General features: G+C 49.3%; 1 protein-coding gene across 1 annotated transcript; it reads left to right on the forward strand.

The window, feature by feature from the left end:
* Nucleotides 1-12,862: 12,862 nt before the first annotated feature.
* LOC133914648 (uncharacterized) lies at nt 12,863-14,878 on the forward strand. The gene is made up of 2 exons (XM_062357708.1): nt 12,863-13,564; nt 14,183-14,878. The coding sequence occupies exons 1-2, from the start codon at nt 12,863-12,865 to the stop codon at nt 14,876-14,878; spliced, it is 1,398 nt and encodes a 465-aa protein (XP_062213692.1).
* Nucleotides 14,879-19,713: the final 4,835 nt, after the last annotated feature.

Consider the following 19,713-nt stretch of genomic DNA (forward strand, 5'->3'; position numbering starts at 1 on the left):
TACCCTGAAGAAGAGACCTCGCGAAGTGGCCTTCGACGACCTGAGCGAGAAAGTGACCCCCAAAGGCTCATTGGCCATTCGAGCTATGCCCCTTCGATAGGAGCCTCCGAAGGGAACACATGATCTTCCCTCCTCATCTAAGCCTGCCTTTTCTGTGCGCGTGGACCTTGCCACTCGAATTCTCAGCAACGAAGAGGACGAACCTTTGGATCTGCGCGTTACCGCCAAGCCAGCAGGGGGGAAGCAGAGGAGGCCGAAGGAGCAAAAAATGTCAAAAAAGCTGGAGCTGAATCGGCCTCTACCTCTTCATCTTCGAGTTCTTCCTCTAAGGACAATTCGTCTGAAGGCCACAAAGCCATAGAGACCGAAGAGGAAAATACCTTGCTGCCCATGCCTCACCGTGGCAGAAAGGGGCTTATGAGTCATAGCGACTTACTTGACACGAAGGCTATTGACGCCGAAGCCTTCAAGATTTGTTCATTTGAGCCAAGCTCGGGGGAGGTCAATGACGCAAAGAAGGTGTTTGGCAGGTTCGTTCTCCCCAAGCTTGAGATTTCTCTAGCGCGAAAGCCCGCTGTTAAGCTCATCGACGTGACGTGGCAATTGCAAAGGTATATTGTATCGTCCTTCAACTTTTCTTCGCTTACTCATTCTCATACCTCCGCGCTATCGTAGGCTATGCTTATTTAGCACGCTCAGCACAAGCAAGCGGAGCATTCTGAGGCCTGCGCAAAAAATACGGAGGCGCAAAGGGCCCTGTTTCAAGCCCGGGCGAAGAAGGCTGAGGCCCAAAAAAGGGAGTTTGCGCAACGAGCAAAGGAGGTTGATCTATGCTTGAAGTAGCTTGAAAAAGAAGTGAGCTCCCTTCGCTTGGGCAAATAGAGCGTAGAAGAAGAAGTCACCTACCTTCGCCAGAATCCAACGATGTCTGAAGCTGAAGTCTCGGAGCTGCAAGCCCTCTGCAACGCTAAAAAAGCTAAAGCATAGTAGCTGCATGAAGAACTGGATGAGGCGAAGTACTATCCGATGAAGCCCTTATTATGCTAGAAGAACTGGAGCCGAAGGTCATTGTAGCCTACGAAGCAATTAGCAATACTTTCGATGGAATCGGTTCTTTGGCCATGCCTCCAATGCTTAACCTTGTCGGGCTGGGTGGCCTTCTTAGATGGATCTGCAAAACTAGCGGCAGCCTTTTGCCTGCAGTGACTTTTGCGCTATGGTCTCAACCATGAGTTTAGTCCAATCAATTGAGATGACTGGCTGTGACCATCATATTGTGCCTCAAAAACCAACCTTCTGCTATCCTTCAAACATGTCAACTTCGGTTGTGTCAAGGGCATCGAAGGCCACCACGCGATCGTTCACCACCAACTACTGGTGTAAACATGGCCGTGAGCTCACCCTCCGGGAGGCGAAAATCAACCGCTAACGAGTACGTTTTTTTTTAGTTGTGCTTTCGAGATTTTTTCCACATGTGTATTCATGGACCCTTTGTTCTGCAGGCAAAAGCGAAGGATGACCCTTCCGCCAGAGCGATGATCAAGGCAGCTGAAGAAAATGAGAAGGTGTGAAGAGTGCGCGAAGCATTGTTTTGAGTTTTGAACATTTGGTTACCAACTAAAATATATTGTAATATATACAAATTTATTTATTGTTAAATGTTTTGACTATCTTTGCTCCCTATGCAGGTCTTCCCTTTGGACACTGTGCGGTAGCCGAAGATGTTGTTCCCATCACTGTGATGCGGGATAATTTTTTTTATGTCTTGGTCTTGCTAGGATTCCTTCCACCATCGCCACCCAGCTATTGATTTTGGGAGGTACTAGTGAGTGAAGTGTATGTCCAATGGCGTAATGAATGCCAACTCCAAAGTGTTCTGGAAATCGTTTGGCCCTTCGGTTTTAGAGACCCGTAAGGTTGAGCGTGAGGCCCGCAAGATTGCACTTGGAGACTTTGAGCCTCCGCATATGTTCATCAACCCGAAGCCTGAGCTGAAAGACGATAATCATGGATTCTTGTCATGTCAGTTTCAATTTTTCTACCGCCAAGGGCCTTATTTTTTGAAAATAGTGCGACATGTCGAAGGCAGAAGTGCTTCGCCTACATCTTCATCTACCACTACTTCATCTAATTATATTGGATCCCCATTGGATCCAACACTGCCTTTTCATACCAGTCAAGGCATGGCCTTTCAATTTGGCTTTAGCCGATGGTATAAAGGTTTTGTAGATCCTGACGTTGATGAATTTACGGAATAAAGTCCTTAATGTCGGTTATTATCTTCAGCCATTATATATTGAGCTTATCGACTCGGTCTTTCATCGATTTGGACCTTTGGCCACATCGTGTCCGAATCGTGATCCAAAAAATGCCATCTCTCCTGACTTTGAAGCCATAGGGACCTTCGGCAGAACTGCGCGCGAAGCATCATTTGGATAACGCCGTCCCCCCCCCCCCCCCGACTTTGAAGTCGTAGGGACCTTCGGTAGCATCGTGTGTGAAGCGTCATTTATTGATGACTAGTTCTAATGTTGCCTCAACAAATTTACCTTTCGTTTAATCGCTTACTCACGCTCAAAGGCCTAGTATCTACGACTGATTCCTCAAGGGCAATGTATCTCCCTTCTTGGTTTCGCTTCATAATTGCTATTAACTATAAATGCGATTGCACATTTTGTGGCGATGGTTGTCCAGGCTTCAACTTTTATTTAATCAAATTTTCATTTTGTTTTGTAGACATTGTCCATGTTTCTGGATTAACGTTAGGGTTCTTTGTTCGCTGCCCTTTTTTGTTTTCGAAGGTACATTGTGCCTTCGGCGTGGGGGCAGCACTCTTAGCCCCCGACTTTGAGTCGAGAGGTGCGTCGCCTTCTTTTATGAACGAGCAGCACTTCGGCTTTTTCTTTCGAATGTATGTTTTACCTTCAGTACGGGGGCAAGCACTTTAGCCCCTGACTTTTAGTCGATAGGTGTGCCGCCTTCTTAGAGGTCAAGCAACACCTTGGCTTTTGCTCCTGAAGGTATGTTTTGCATTCGATGTGGGGGCAGACACTCTTAACCCCTGACTTTTAGTCGAGAGGTGCGCCGCCTTCTTTGAGGTCAAGCAGCACTTCGACTTTTTCTCCCAAAGGTATGTTTTGCCTTTGGTGCGGGGGCAAGCACTCTTAGCCCCCGACTTTTAGTCGAGAGGTGCGCCGCCTTCTTTGAGGTCAAGTAGCACTTCGGTTTTTTCTCCTGAAGGTATGTTTTGCCTTTGGTGTGGGGGCAGGCACTCTTAGCCCCTGACTTATAGTCGAGAGGTGCACCGCCTTCTTTGAGGTCAGGCCGCACTTCGACTTTTTCTCCCAAAGGTATGTTTTACCTTCGATGAGGGGACAGGCACTCTTAGGCCCTGACATTTAGTCGAGAGGTGCGCCATCTTGTTTGAGGTTAAGCAGCACTTCAACTCTTTTTTTTTAGCATTACACATATATTTATGTGTGTAACTGAATCATAATTACTTTGCCATAAGGGCGAAGATGCTACAGAAAGATAGATGCTTTAAAATATGAACAACTTCAAAGCGACTAATAAGATTCGAACTTTTGCTGCAGGTTTATGCCCATCTAAAGTTGAAAGGTAAGATGTCTTTCTTTGACATTCCATACCTTGGTTTTTATGGCGAGTTCTCGGACCGCCTCTTGTCGATTGGTATGCTTCCTTTTTTTGAAGGCCTGCAACACTTCGATGATGAATTATGCATAAATTCAACAAAAGTACACGCTTTCTTGGGGGTAATTCCATATATATTAGAGGGTTTAGAAAGGTCGTTGCCTTGGTAAAAACCTCACGCCCTTACGAAGGGTTCCCCATGTGATGAAAAGAGTACAACACCCGTGCATTGTTTTGATTGATTTGCAGAAAGAAAATTACATAAATGCTGCATTGATTTGTGTACTTCGCCCACCAATGCGAGGACATCTTCTATGGTTACTACACATAAAACTTGCGAAGGTTGTTGGCTTTCTTAGTGTGCAGAAGCTCTTCCCCTTTGACAGTAGCTAGGTGATAAGACCCGGGCCTTAACGACCTCTTCACCAAGAAAGGTCCATCCCATCTACTTTGCAATTTTCCCACGACCGAAATATTGGTGAGCCTACGCAGTACAAAGTCTCTAGGAGCAAACTCCTTCAGGGACACTTTCTTGTCTCTCCATCTCCTAGTTTCCTCCTAATATCTGGTCAGGTTTTTGACAGCCTGCATTCTCACCTCCTCCAGTGCATCTTTTGATACTGATTCTTCATTTTGGCTGATTCAGCCGTGACTCAAAATGATTTATTTTTACATTCCTTCGGAGTCATTGCCTCTTCATTGAAGAGCAAACGAAATGGCGTGAACCCTGTCGGTCTTGTTACTGTTGTTCTTACGGACCACAAAACCTTCGGTACTTCTTCCACCCACTTTCCTTTTGGCAGACCTTGCAGACATCTTGCGACACCAGTTAAGATGATGCCATTTTCCCTCTCCACAGCTCCATTTCCCAGGCCTTCACAAAATTTTCTGAACCCTTCGCTATCAAATTGTGTACCATTATCAACGGACACCTCATGAGGAATGCCAAAGCTGTAGACGATATTTTGCCACAAGAATTTTTAGACATTTTTTGATGTTATGTTCACCAGCGGCATCGCCTCCACCCATTTCAAGAAGCACTCAACTGGGACAACGGCATAACGCAAGTTTCCCGGAGCGACTGGTAATTGTCCGATAATGTCAATTCCCTACCGCATGAATAGTCAAACTTGTTTTTTTCTCGTCCTCCTTCGCCATCCAAACCTGGTGGTACCCAGAATATGCATCCAGAAAACTCAACATCTCACAGTCAGCAGCGGAGTCCACCAGCTGATCAATTCGTGGCAACAGAAAGTCATCCTTCGAACAAACTCTGTTTAGGTCTGTGAAATCTACACACATCCTCCACTTGCCATTACTTTTCTTGACTAGCACCAGGTTGGCTAGCCACTCATAATGCAATACTTCGTGCACCACTCCGACGTCAAGCAACTTCTGCACCTCAGCCTTCGCTGCCTCTTCCCTCTCTTTTGAAGCCTTCTGAAACTTTTGCTTCTTGGGCTTCGCATTTGGGTCTACATTTAGAGTATGTTGAATGATTTCTCTGCTGACTCCTTGCAAATCCTTCGGAGACCAGGCAAATATATCTTCGTTGTCGTGAAGGAACAATATCAACCTTTTCTCATCTTCTTCTGTGATTTCTGCCTCGATGACAACTTTTTTGTCTGGCCTGTCTTGACACAGCAGCACTTTCTTGGTCTGGCCTTATGGTCTAGCCTTTGTCATCCTATGTACCGACAGTTGCTCTTCATGTTCTTTAGGATTCACCCAAGGTCCAGCCACTATATGGACATTTTGTCGGCCTAGAGTATTTCCCACTTCAATCCTACGGGCCACTTGTTGATCTCCAAGCACTGTTATGACACCTCCAGGACCAGGCATCTTCATGCACAAATATACATGGTGTGGTATTGCTCCGAATGTATTCAGGACTCCCAATCCGAAAATTGCATTATAGGGATAGTTGATATCAACCACATCAAAGGTGATGTCCTCCATTCGAAAGTTTGACCCTTCGCCAAATGATACTGGGATTGCTATCTTTTCCAAAGCATTGATTGCTTTTCTCCCGAAGCCTAGCAGCAGGGACCCAGCCTACTGAAGGTCTCGTTGCAAGCCCATCCTGTCTAAAGCATCGGCGAAGATGATATCTGCCGAGCTTGTACCATCTATGAGGATTCTGTGCACTTCATTTCACGAAATGTTTGCAGTAATAATGAAGACATCCGTATGTGGATAATCTAAAGCCCTCATGTCTTCCTATGAGAAGGTAATGGGCACATGGGACCATTTCAAATGGACATAAGTAGGCTCTACACCAACGTGGTTAACCCTTCACACATATTCTTTTCGTTGCCTCTTCGATTCAGTTTCCTAATTAGATCCTCCAGTGATTGCCAACACAATATTGTATCCACGGTTTACTGTGCCCACCAATCTGATGGTTTCTAGAGGGGCTTCGATTGCTGGTCTTGGCGGAGGCGATGGGAATTCTCCTTGGAAAGTCATCAGCTGACCTAATCACATGGTAGCGGGTTCGATCCTCACGGACGACGCCAACTGTTGGTGGCTAAATCACCAAACCAGGGGAAGTCTTCGGCCAAGAGAGAGAGAGAGAGAGAGAGAGAGAGAGAGAGAGAGCCGAAGGTAGTGAGATGCGACACCTGTTTATAGGGAGATGTGTAGTCTCATTAATGTGTTCATATCAGTTACAGTACCGGTCTATTTATAGCCCGCACTCAACCACTCCGCGCCATAATTTATAGTATTGCCCCCCTAACTGCCACATTCCTGGCATATTCGGGGGTATTTTAGTACCATTAAGTACATTTGCATATTTACAGTTATACCCTAGACTGCCCCCATAAGGCCTGTCGCAGACGGGCCTTTAGGGCACCTTTGATCAGCCTTGACGTTGCGTTCTGAGTCACCCTTCGGTCTCCATCCGAAGACCCGCCAGAGACTTCGCCTACGCTGTTACTCGGCGTCGCGGGTTGAACTTCGGTCTTCGTCCGAAGGCCCGCCAGAGGCTTCGCCTGCGCTGATACTTGACGCCATGGGTCGACCTTCGGTCTTCATCCGAAGTCCCGCTAGAGGCTTCGCCTGCGCTTCCTGAAACACAACTGCATTATTTGTCAGTGTACGGTCATCAATGGACTTCGACTTACCATCCGAAGGGGCACGTGAGACCATTCCCGAGCACGTCATACTAGATGGATGCAACAATAGACATTTTCTATACGTTCATCAGTTCAGTATGTGATATTCCAATGCGCCATGTTCCCAGTAAACACATGAAAACCTGTTAAAACCGTAGCAATGCATGGTATTTGTTTAGTGACAATTTATCCAGATCCTGCATGGTGTTTATTATGTAGGTTGCAGTCCTTTAGAATGTAATCGCCTGGATTTCTTTTGGTTCCTTTTGCAATAAGGCACTTCTTGTCAGTATCTTTCTTTGTAATACTTTGTTTTAGATCTTTCTTTGTTAGTACTGAATGTGTTACAAAATGCTTGTGAAGAAATGATTTCATAACAAACTTTTACTGTGTGTGCTGTCTGAGAAGTGCTCATCCATTCCCGACTCCTGTGCTTTTAACTGCATTACTGAGCCACCTCTTACTGCCTTTGCATTGTCAATAACAGAAGGCTCATGTCCAGTGACTGATCTAAAAATTCATATTTGTTCCTTCCAGATGTTCGATAACATCTGCATGATTAGGCTGTTCACTCATTTGATATTTCCCGTTTATTGAAGAGACAAATTCGCGTAGGCCTTCAGTTATATGGAAATGCAACAGTAATTTCAGTACTCTCTCTAGAACAGTCATGGCCTCAGGGGGCAATGCGACTTGGATTGCAAGCACGCAAATACACCATGTTCTTGAGAGTTGATGTCACATTTTTATCCTTATAATGACAATAAAAAGTAGATTGTCATTATTTGCATTTCGTTTCTTCTTTTCCTTGAGGACGTTTTTTTCCTTCAGGTCACAGTTCAGTTGCATCAGAATGTTTCAGTTTCACTTGCGTAGGCTCTGGAATTCTTTTTCTGAATTCACGTGCGATCGATAAGAGAACTTTCTTTATGCTATAAAAATTATTCGTTGCATTCAAAAGGAATTGAACTGGTAGATTTAATTCCTGAACATGAAAAAGTTCAGGAACTTTAAGATAAACTTTACAGCAAAATAAAAAATCTCCGTACAACAACAGCCATGCTCCGTGGATCAACACAAACCTCTGTAGCCAATTTCTATTTGCCAAGTGTAGCGAAGCTTAAATTCATGAACCATATGATACCGTAGTTCTTATCAAAGACATCTGATAGGAAGGAAGATAACGTGTTCATTAAAGGAAAACAAGAAGATGGCCTATGTCGAATGATGGCCCGCTCTCCCTCCCCTCCTCCCTCTCCGCCGACGTTCACCCCGACCTCCGCGTACACCAACCCCCCGTCGCCTCCCTTGCCTCCTCCTGGCCCCGTGGCCACCTCTGCATCCCAGGTCTCTGCGACCTCCATCCCCTTATCTCTGTTTGCCTCCCCTTTCCACCCGGCTGCTTCCTCAACTAGTCGTACTAAGGAGCAGCGATGGCTTTGCAACACACCCCTCTCTGCTTCCTCGGCAGAGCGGTCACCTTTGATCCCTCCGCTTTGCGCAGCCTTCATCCTCAGTGACGCCATGCCCCGAACCACGTCTAAAGGGAAGGCTATTCTCCAAGATGAGTCCCCCGCCCTTCGGTTGGCCTTGGCCTTGGTGTCGCTCTTCTCGGTGTCTCCCTGCAACCAAGACTGTGCTGCCTCCCACCAACAGTGTCGGCTCAAGCGCCTACCGTCTGGTGGCTTCGAGCCCCTATAGTCGGTCTCCTCTCGCTGACGATGATGGTGGCTAGACGCTGGTCACAGGACGGCGTCGCCAAAAAAAGGCGAGGTCTGGGCCTGCCCGGAACCTCATTCCTGCTAAGCGTAGTTTCCTTGCTGCGCTCGATAGGCAGTGCCTCAACTGCTTGTCCACGTCTCACCGGCGCGCGGACTGTCGTCTCTCACCCTGTTGCTTTTGCTGCAGGGAGTTCAGCAACCATGCTAAGGATTCCAGGCGACCTCGTGCCAGTACCTCTGGTTTCGAGGCATCCGCCCACTGTCGGCAGATCTTTCGATTCTCCTCTTCGACCGGTTCCACGCTGCCTGGCTCGGCGACCGGCTCTGACATGCCGCCCTTCATTCCAGTCTCAAACCACCATGGCTCGACTCCGTCAGGGTCTGCGGCCTTTGGCTCCACCCCTCCCTCTTCATCGCAATTTCCTTCAACTTTGGGGATCGGTGCTTTTGGCTCTCAGACCTCCGCCATGAAGGTTGTCGTTCAGCCTCCCGTAGTGGCGCCAGAGCGCTATGTTGTGCCTTGGTCCGATGCCTTCTCCTTGGAGGAATGTCATCTACGTTGGGCAATTCTTGATTACGCAAACCGGACTAGACGGGGTTTTCAAGCGCATGACATCTCCATCCTCATCTCGAAAGCTCTCAGTGTGCCCGCGATGGATGTCAGCATCAAGAACTTCTTCCCCAAAAATTTCCTGATCCTTTGTCATTCGCAGTCTGCGTGGGATGTCATCCTCGCTGCCAGTGACGACCCTGGCTGACGGGTGTCTCGTGGTATTTTTGTCCATGGACGAGGTTGGCTGGGGCCTCAGTAGGTGTCCTTTCTTACAGATCTATCCATGATCTCCATAGCATCCCTCCCCATACTTGGTCTGCTTCCATGACTCGACACCTCCTCAGTCGCCACTGCTAGGTGGAACACCTGGACATTGAGGTTACCCTTGCGGATCGAACCGATCTCTCGGTCCTCCGTGTCATAGCTTGGTGAGACTCACCTGAGAACATCCCCGGTGAGGTTGTCATGGAGGTAACCGAGCCTATCATTTCCTTTGACGATCCCAGCCTGCCACCCTACTTCATGGAGGCTAAAATGTTGCGGTACACCGTCGCCATTAGGCTCATTTCCTTGGCCAAGTTCTGTCTCCCTTCTTCCTCCAGCAGCGAAGCATCCATCCCATCCGAGGATGGGGATGGCGACGGGCCTCCGGCGAGTGGCATGGGTCGGTCGGTAATTCCCCGGGGCTGGAGGATGTCCTTTCTACCGCTGCCTTCCGGGGCTACTAACCTGGATTTGTCGTCCAGCGTGCGTGGCCAGGGCGATCAAGGCCACGGCATTCGCGAACATGGTGTCTAGTGGGCACCCAATGTTCTCCATTCTTCATCGAAGTATGTGCCCATCAAATTTGGAGCCTTTATGACACGTCGACCGAGGCGTTGGTCCATCCCCTAGCATGTTCGATGCGCTCAGAACATGGGCTTCCTACTTTAGGCGCGCCCACGGTAGGTTTTTCGGACCCGGTGGTTCAGGAAATCATTGCACGTGACGTTCCCTTGTTGCGGACTATTGACCTGATGCTGCTGGAAGACTGGGGTGCTGTTCAGGCGACTCAGCAACCCGTGAACGCTAGCAGTTTGCAATCCCCTGTCCTCATGGCTCACATAGGACCTCTTGACCCCGTGGTTGTTCACTCAGGAGCCTGTGACGATCTACCCTCTAGGACTCTCACCACTACATCAGTGGAGCCCCTGTCCTGCGGCATTGTGACCAAGGACCAGCCTCTTCTGGGTCCTTTGGCATGTCACCCTGTCACTCTTGTCTACTCGCAGCGTCGTCATCGTGGTTGTGTGGGTGGTGACCTCACGAGGTATAGTTCGGCTGCTCTAACTACCATGGACCGTAGGCGGTTACGGCGACTCGGAAGGCGATCTTGTCGGCGATATGATCCCCTCCTCCCCATCGCCGCCGTGACCAGCCAAGGCCGCGGTGATCCACCTTTTCCGACGGCTGCCACCCGACGCTGTCGTCCACCAAATTCCCCATGGCGGTTTGCCTCTGCAGCGTCGTCGTCCACCCACAGTTTCCGCGGCGGCTGCCACCCGGCGCCGTCGTCCACCAATCCCCCACGGTGGCTGCCATTGCGGCATCGTCGTCCACTCTCCTTTTCGCGACGAAGTTTTTCTGTCAGCGATCACCTTTCCTCCTAGGGTTCAGCCGGTTCGGGTTGTTTTGCTAGGGTTGGATCTCGTTACTGGAATTCCAGTTTCGGTTCCTATTTACGCTGGAGCCGGGGTCTAATCTTAGACGTGGTATGGCTGGCGATTCGTCTACTGGTTTGCGGGACGAGGTGTCTGACATGATCGGACGCCTCAACCTGACGGCGGAGGAGGAAGATGTTATCGTGGATATCGATGATGAGGGGGCGGAGGAGGTGTCTCTCACAGAGTGGTCGCTGATCGGGAAGGTGCTCTCCCCAAAGCCCGTCCACAGCACGACCATCCACCGCGCCATGAAGCCTGCATGGGGGAACCCTAAAGGGCTGGAGGTGCGGTCAGTGGGTGAAAAGAAGGAGAACCTGTTCATCGCAGATTTTGAAGGACAGGTGGAGAAGGACCGAGCTTTGGAGGGTTCGCCATGGATGATTGGCAAATATGCTGTCATTCTACAGAATTATGATGCGAAGCTCCGGCCCTCTGATGTGTGTTTTGATCGCATGAGTATTTAGGCCCGTATTCTTAACCTTCCGTTTGGCTGGATGAATGCAAAGAAGGGGGAGAAGGCTGCCCGATCTATTGGTACTGTGGAGAAGATTGATGTTAATGAGAAGGGGGAAGTGAGTGGATCTTTCCTCCGGGCCCGGGTGGCGATGGAGATAAACAAGCCATTGAGGAGGGGTCTGTTTTTGAGGGATGAGGAGAAAAAGGCCAATGTTTGGTATGATATACAGTATGAGAAGTTGCCGTTCTACTGTAAATCGTGCGGCCTTATGGGGCATTCTGAACTGGACTGTCCAACCCCGGTGCTGCGAGGTGCCAATGGGAAGCTGCCATATGACATTGACCTGAGAGCACCGGATGACAGTTTGAAGAAGAAGTTGGTGAGTTTCGGTGAGACGGCTTCTGAGATGTTCAGCGCTGGCTCCTTCACCTCGAGGGCCAATGGACGATCGAGGTCTTCCGGAAAAGCCAAGGGCATGTCCTCAGGGGAATCGACTGATCACGTTGAGAAGGGGGAAGAAATGTCCTCCCCGTTGAAGGAGCGGAATGACTCGTCTCAGGAAGGGAAGGGGAATAGCATGGCGGCAAATAAATTGGGCGTGGATAGTGATAATGCCCAACAGCAACGGAAGAGGAAACCTACGACAAGCGCTGATGCCTCTGGAGGCGGGTCATCTGATCTCAACCTGCAGCCGGAGGGTAGCAACGCTCTTGTCCCAGCTGGTTTTGTGAACTCAATGCTCAACCAGCTTCGGGACTCGAGTGGAAGTCGGGGAGGAGTAGATGGTCCAAAGAAGCCAAGGAGATCTAATACTAATGCTCGATCGGCGGCGGCTGCCAGGACGCAGCCCCACCAGGCACAATGAATCTCCTAAGTGTGAACTGCCGGGGCTGCGGGCAGCCCGAGGCAGTTCAAGAACTCCGCCTGCTGGTGGAGGAAAGAAGGCCCGCGGTGGTGTTTCTGATGGAAACGAGGATGGGGGAGGAGCGTGCCCTTGGCTTTCAACGGAAGCTTGGCTTTCCTAATGCCATTGTTGTCAAGTCGGAGGGGCTTAGTGGTGGTCTTATGCTGCTCTGGAGGGGTGATGTGGTGGTGGCTGAGCTTAGCAAGTCAAAGTCGCACATTGATGTCCTTTTGTCGTGTGAAAATTTGAGGATTTCGCAATGGAGACTGACGGGCTTCTATGGGGAGCCGTGTCGGGAGCGTCGCAAGGACAGCTGGTACCTTATGAGATTCCTAAGGGCGCAGTCTACTTCCCCGTGGCTGTGCTTAGGGGATTTCAACGAGGTGCTACTGGCGGAGGAGCAAATTGGAGGCAATGGCAGGGAGGCAGGGAGGCATGGCAGATGGCGGCATTTCAGGAGGCTGTTGATGACTGTCGGCTGACGGACCTTGGCTACCATGGACTGCCGTATACTTGGGATAGCAGACAGGAGGCGGGCCGGAATGTCAAGGCGCGCCTAGACTAGGCCTTTGGGGACAATAAGTTCATGGATGTCTTGGGCGAATCAGAGGTATTCCATATACCGTTGGCGGAGTCGGATCATTGTGGTCTATTGGTGGAGGTGAGGGAAAAGATGCAGACCGGACGGCGGCGTGGTCGGCGGAAACCCAAACCTTTCCGATATGAGAATATGTGGAAAAGCCATGGGGAGTACATGGATTTTGTTAACCGAACGTGGGATCCGGGTTCAGGGTCTCATGATCTCTCTGATGTTTCTGATGCACTAATGTCCCTGCAAAGTTCTCTCAAATCCTGGGACAGGGAGGTGTTTGGTTCGGTGAAGAAGCAGGTGAAGGAGCTGTGCGATGAGTTAGAAGTGGAGAGAAGTAGTACCTTGTATCGTGGGCCAACGGAAACGGAACGAAGCCTGTTTGCTAAGCTTGCGGACGTGCTGGCTCGAGAGGAGATCATGGAGCGGCAACGTTCAAGAATATCATGGCTCAAGGAGGGTGACAGGAATACAGAGTTTTTCCAGGCTAAAGCCCGCGCGAGAAGCCGTACTAATAGGATCAAGGTCCTAAAGGATTCGGCGGGACACATGTTTATGGAGCAGGAGGACCTTGAACGACTGGCCTGTGAGTTCTACCAGAATCTTTTCAAGGCACAGCATGATCTCCAACCGGAGCTGATCTGTTGCCATGTGCCGCGGAAGGTAACGCCGGAGATGGTGGAAGAATGGGAGAAGCCGTTCACTGAGCAGGAAGTGGAGACGACCCTCTTTCAGATGGCGCCGAACAAATCTCCGGGGGTTGACGGTTTCAATGCTGGTTTTTTCCAAACACATTGGCTACTTGTCAAGGATTGCGTGGTGAATGCTGTACTGGGTTTTTTGAACGGAGGAGATATACCCGAGGAGGTAAATAAGACACTTTTGGTTCTTATTCCGAAGGTTAATAATCTGCAGGATTTGTCACAATATCGACCGATCTCCTTATGCAATGTGATATACAAGCTGTGTTCCAAAACGATGGCAAATAGACTGAGGGTTATTCTGGATGAAATTATCTCAGAGGAACAAAGTGCATTTGTGCCGGGGCGTCTCATCACTGACAATGTGCTTATTGCTTATGAATGCATACACTATTTGCGGAATAAAAAGGGGAAAACGGGCAGCTGTGCGATTAAACTCGACATGGCAAAGGCGTATGATCGGGTCGAATGGAATTATCTGAGAGCGATAATGGAGGCACTGGGCTTCCCAGAGTCTTGGTGCTCGCTGGTTATGAAGTGTGTCTCGTCAGTGTCTTTCTCAGTGCGAGTTAATGGGGTATTTTCGGATACTTTCAAACCAACTCACGGAATCAGACAAGGTGATCCGATTTCGCTGTATCTCTTTTTGTTGTGCTCTGAAGGGCTCTCCTGTATGGTGAAGAATATTGGGCCTTTATATGTCTCAAGAGGAGTGCGGGTGAGTAGGAATGCTCCATGGATTTCGCATCTTTTGTTTGCCGATGATTGCCTAATTTTCACTCAGGCGTCGAAGAGGGGAGCTGATCGGGTTGCAACAATTCAGGATGATTATAATAGAGGGTCTGGCCAGTTGGTGAATAAACAAAAGTCGGCTATTTATTTTAGTCCAAACTGTGAGCAAGAGGCCAAGGAAGAAGTTCACGGGAGCTTACAAATCCCAAATGAAGCTCTCGGAGAGCAATATTTGGGCCTCCCCACAGCGGCTGGTAGAGGAAATTCGGAAGTTTTCAACTTTGTGCCAGCACGGGTAAGGGGTTTTGTTGGTGGTTGGGCAGAGAAAAATCTCAGTTGTGCTGCAAGGGAGGTGCTTCTTAAGGCTAATGCGCAGTCAGTGCCGACGTACTCGATGTCGTGCTTTAAGCTACCACCGGTGGTATGTCGTAAACTCACTTCGTATGTTTCAAATTACTGGTGGAGCAGCTCCCTGGATAAGCATAAGATTCATTGGCAAAGATGGGAGAAATTGACAAGGCCCAAGTGCCAGGGAGGGATTGGTTTTAGAGATTTTACTCTGTTCAATCAGGCGATGCTTGGGAAACAAGGCTGGAGGCTGATCTCGCGGCCGGAATCGCTGTGTGCTAAGGTTTTGAAGGGGAAGTATTTTCCAAATGGGGATTTTCTCTCAGCGACCAGGAAAAAGAGAAGCTCGGAGACGTGGAGATCAATCCTCCATGGCAAGGATGTGTTGAAACGGGGCTGATCAAGAGGGTGGGGCCGGGGGAGATTAATATCTAGCAAGACAATTGGATTCCGGGTCTGCGATCTCTCCGACCCCTTGTGCGTATGCCGGACGTTGAAGCTGAGGTTGTGAGGGACTTGTTTGTTCCTGGCACACGAGTCTGGGACAAGACGAAGGTGCGCACATCGCTTATAGCACTAGATGCGATGGAGGTGTTAAAGATTAAGCCGGGGGTGAATATGGAGTCTGATGTGGTGGCCTGGGCTTACGAGAAGAGTGGATTATATTCGGTGCGCTCGGCCTACAGGTTGCTCAAGGAGGAGCAAGCAGCCTTGTCAATGGCGGCGACTGGTGAAACTGGGGCGTCCAGGGAAGAAAAAGTTTGGGGACAAATGTGGAAGCTGAATGTTCCACCAAAGGTGCGTACATTCTGGTGGCGGGTGATACATAATTTCCTGCCATCTAAAGTAGAATTGAGAAGAAGACATGTCATACTGGAAAGCCACTGCGAGCTATGTGGCGACCCGGAGGAAACCTTGCACCATGTGGTGTTCCGATGCCCGGCAGCTAAGAGATTCTGGGCTGAGGCAAAGAAGCTCTGGGGGATGAAAATTCCGGACCTCCATCCTAGAACGTGGATGACAGATGTACTTCAAGCGGATGTATGTTCTCCTCAGGAAGCAGCGATGGTGGTATGTGGTGCCTGGACGTTGTGGACTGGCCGGAATGCAAGGCGCCACGGTCGAAAGGTTTGGGAACCTGGCGCTGTGGTGCGATATATCTCAACTATGCTAGATGAGCTCGCGTCGCTGAAGATGCCGAACAAGATAAACCAGCCAAGAAGTATGATGAAGTGGAGATGTCCGGAGGTAGGATGGGTGAAGGTGAACACAGACGCTGCCTTTGATGCCGCTACATGTACTGGCAGTGGTGATGTGGTGATTCGTGATAACACTAGCCTTGTGCGGGCAGCGGCGGCGCGGTGGTTTGACGATGTTCCGGATGCTCTGACGTCCGAGGCAATGGCAGCGAAGGAGGGGCTTGAGCTGGCTGCGGAGATGGGCTATGAGAGAGTCATGCTTGAAGTGGATTGTTCTAGGTTGAAGACCTTGTTGCAAGCGCGTGATGGCATGCGATCGTCCATTGGAGGCCTCTGGTGTGATATCACAGAGTTAAGCAGGAGCTTTGTTGAGTTTAAAGTTGTGTGGGTGCGTAGGGATGCAAACTCGGTGGCTCACTGCTGTGCGAGCATGGTGTCGGCCACTGAGCGATCCCGGTTTTGGCTTGACTATATCCCAAACTGGTTGATGGGATTAGTAGCCGTTGATTGTACTCCTGCTATTAATTAATGAAAACTCTGTGATGCTAAAAAAAAACTACCATGGACCGTGGACTTGCTACAGACGCCATTCACTCTAGCCCAGTTCCTGGTGGGCATACGCCCGTTAGCTCGAGCGCTACGGGATGTGTGTCTAGATCGCCCGCTCGTTCTATGGGCTTCCACTCAAGTACAAGGTCTGGCCGCAGTCGCGTATGTTGTCAGATAGTCAACAAGACTCCGTCGCGGTTGCCGTATGAAAATGTTGAAGATTAGAGTAATAGCGCTCCCAGGGGGACTCACGTGAGCTCCATGATTGATTCATCGGTTCGATCCTTCCTTCATAGGTTGTCTCAGGAGATTCCTGCTCCCTGGCATTGCCGCCCTGCAAGAATCATCACTCGGCTTGCTCTGATCGCGCACCGAGAAGAAGCAAGCACCTCGCCACGCAGCCTACCCTCTCATCTGTTCGGCCATCCAAATGTGGTGAACTCCTTCTCATGCGCAGGCTCAGGCTTCTCAAAGAAGGCAAGGCCATATCTCTGCGCCTCCATCAGGCTTATATCAAGCTCTTCGATCATCCCCTTTTTGAACAACACATTCGGGCCATCAAGGAGTTATTCCCTACCTAGGGCTTGGCGACCTTCTCTACTAAACCGGCACCGGAGTGCCTAGATTGCTAAGGAGCTTCCCTCCATCGCAATTGTCATCGTTTACATGCAGAACATAGACAACTACAACATCCTTAGTTGGAATGTCTAGGGGCTCAATTGTAGAGGCTGCTACGACATTCTTAGAAGATTGATCAGTGATCATAGCACTTTGGTTGTTTGCCTACTTGAAACGAAGCTAGATGTTATCAACCCCTTCCTAATGAAAGAAATTTGCGGCCCAGCATTTTTCGCGTATACCCTTTTGCCATCGACCGATACTACGGGGTATCATGGTGGCTTGTCATCAACCCTTGTCTCTAGTTGCTGCCCGGGTGCTTCGGTTCTCAGCCACAGTGCAGGTCTATTCTGATGAGGTGTCCTATCATTTAACCATCGTTTATGGCCCAACCGATGAGGGCTTGAAGGATGAATTCCTGGCAAAACTAACTGATGTTCATGCTCTGTCTCCGGGACCTTGGTTGGTGATCAGCGACTTCAACATGATCTGCTCAATTGCAGACAAGAACAATAGCCACCTCAATTTGCGATCCATCTCCAGATTCTAAAGATTCATTAATGGTTTGGAACTTAAAGACTTGCATATGTTTGGCCATCGTTACACTTGGTCCAACGAGCGTGCTTCTCCCACTCTCGTCAGACTCGATAGGGCATTGGTCACCTCAGACTGGGATGGTATGTTCCCAAACTATTTTTTATAGGCCCTATCCTCTGAGTGCTCTGACCATAGCCCCTTGCTGCTCTCTACCTCCATCTGCACTTTGAAGCGGCGCTGGTTCCATTTTGAATCCTTTTGGCCCAAGATGCCCGACTTCCTCACGATTGTGCAGAGTGCTTGGAGTCTATCTCCTACCGAGGATTCTTCTCCACATCTTATTCAGCTAGACTTGTTGCTCTGGTGCACTACGAAAGAACTCCAACATTGGAGTAGCAAATCTTTTGGGAATATCAACGAGCAACTCCTTATTGCGCGGGAGGTCATCTCTCACTTTGATGTTGCCTAGGAGTCCAGAGCGCTCACGCCTACGGAGTCTGATCTGTGCAAGCACCTCAAGCTCCTCTGTCTTAGCTTAGCTTCCCTAGAGTGAACGATTGCCCGATGTAGGTCCCGGGTGGCCTAGCTGCGGGATGGTGATGCAAGCACACATCTCTTTCACTCCTTTGCCAATTACCGAGCGTGCAAGAACACCATCACCTTCCTCTCCTCAGCCGATGGTTTTGTCTCCTCTCATACGGAGATGGAGATGACTATGTTCAACCACTTCAGCTCTATTCTCAGCACTTCTTAGTCCAGGGAGTTCTCCTTAGATCTCCAAGTGATCGGTATTAGACCACTCGACCTGCAGGCCCAGGACAGTCTGTTCTCAGAGGCTGAAATCCTTAATGCTATCATGCGCTTGCCTCTAAACCAGTCTCCTGGTCCGGACGGGTTCACGACGGAGTTTCACCGTGCTACTTGGACGGTTATCTGCAAAGATGTGACCGCTGCCATTTGTGCCTTCATCTTGGGTGACAGAAGGGGGTTGGATCGTCTAAATAATGCTCTCGTCACTTTGTTGCCTAAGAAAATAGATGCCGAATCGTCACCTTGTTGCCTAAGAAAATAGATGCTTCGGCACATTTTGATTTTTGGTCTATAAGTTTAATTCATAGCATTGGCAAGCTTATCAAGAAGGCGTTGTCTCTCCGGCTCGCACCAAGAATGTCTTCGTTGATCTCGTCCAACCAAAGTGCGTTCATCACTAGACGTTCAATCCACGACAATTTCAAACTGGTCCATTCGACTGCCAAGCTTCTCAAGAAAGCAAAATGGCCTAAAGTTTTGTTCAAGCTGGACATATCCAATGTGTTCTATCAACTGGCCATTCCTTTTGGAGGTCCTTCGTGCTAGGGGATTTAGTCCTATATGGTGCAACTGGATTGTGGGTATCCTCGAATCTTCTTCAACACGGATCCTTCTTAACGGTGTTCTGGTCCTTCTCTATTTCACGCAAGAGGTCTGAGGCAAGGGGACTCGTTATCTCTTTTCCTCTTCATGCTTGTCATGGATACCTTCGATCGCATTCTCTCCGCTGCAGGTGAGGCTGGTGTCCTGGACAATGTGGGCCATGGAGTGATCTCTCATCGCTGCTCTTTCTATGCGGATGATGCGGTTCTCTTTTTCTCACCAACACCTTCAGATATCCTTGCTCATCTAGCCATCATCGATTTCTTTGGTGTTTGTTCCGGGCTGAAAACGAATTTGCTCAAATGTGCGGCGGTCCCTATTAGCTACTCTGATGAAGACATAGCAGTTCTCCATGATTCACTTCCTTGCGGGCTGAGTTCATTCCCCATTCAGTATCTTGGTGTTCCATTGTCAACAGGAAGACTACACAAGTCTCATCTCCAACCTTTAGTGGACAAAGTTGCTTCTAAGCTTTCGGTATGGCAAGCTAAACTTATCTCCAAACCGAGCAGGGCTACCCTTGTCAAGACAGTGCTTTCCTCCACTCCAATACACACTCTCGTCACAATCAAGGTCCAGCCATGGGTGATCAAGGAGATCGAAAAACTAAGGAAGCCATTTCTTTGGGCAAATGACAATGCTGTCTTGGGGTCGTAGCTCAGTTGTGTGGCCTGCTATATGCCGGCCGATCGAGTATGGAGGCCTGGATATTCCGGACCTTCGTTTGGCTGGTGTGGCTCTACGCTTAAGGTGGCTATGGTGGCAGTGAAGCCGGCCATCTAAACCTTGGGCCGCTATACCGATGAGACATGAGAAAGAGGTTATTGATTTTTTTATGCTTCCACTTTCTTTGTGGTTGGCAATGGCAAATTGACCATGTTCTGGACTGATGCTTGGCTTGAACGCCGATCAATCAAAT

The sequence above is a fragment of the Phragmites australis genome, chromosome 4, assembly GCF_958298935.1.
Source record: "Phragmites australis chromosome 4, lpPhrAust1.1, whole genome shotgun sequence".
In the NCBI taxonomy this organism is placed as follows: domain Eukaryota; kingdom Viridiplantae; phylum Streptophyta; class Magnoliopsida; order Poales; family Poaceae; genus Phragmites; species Phragmites australis.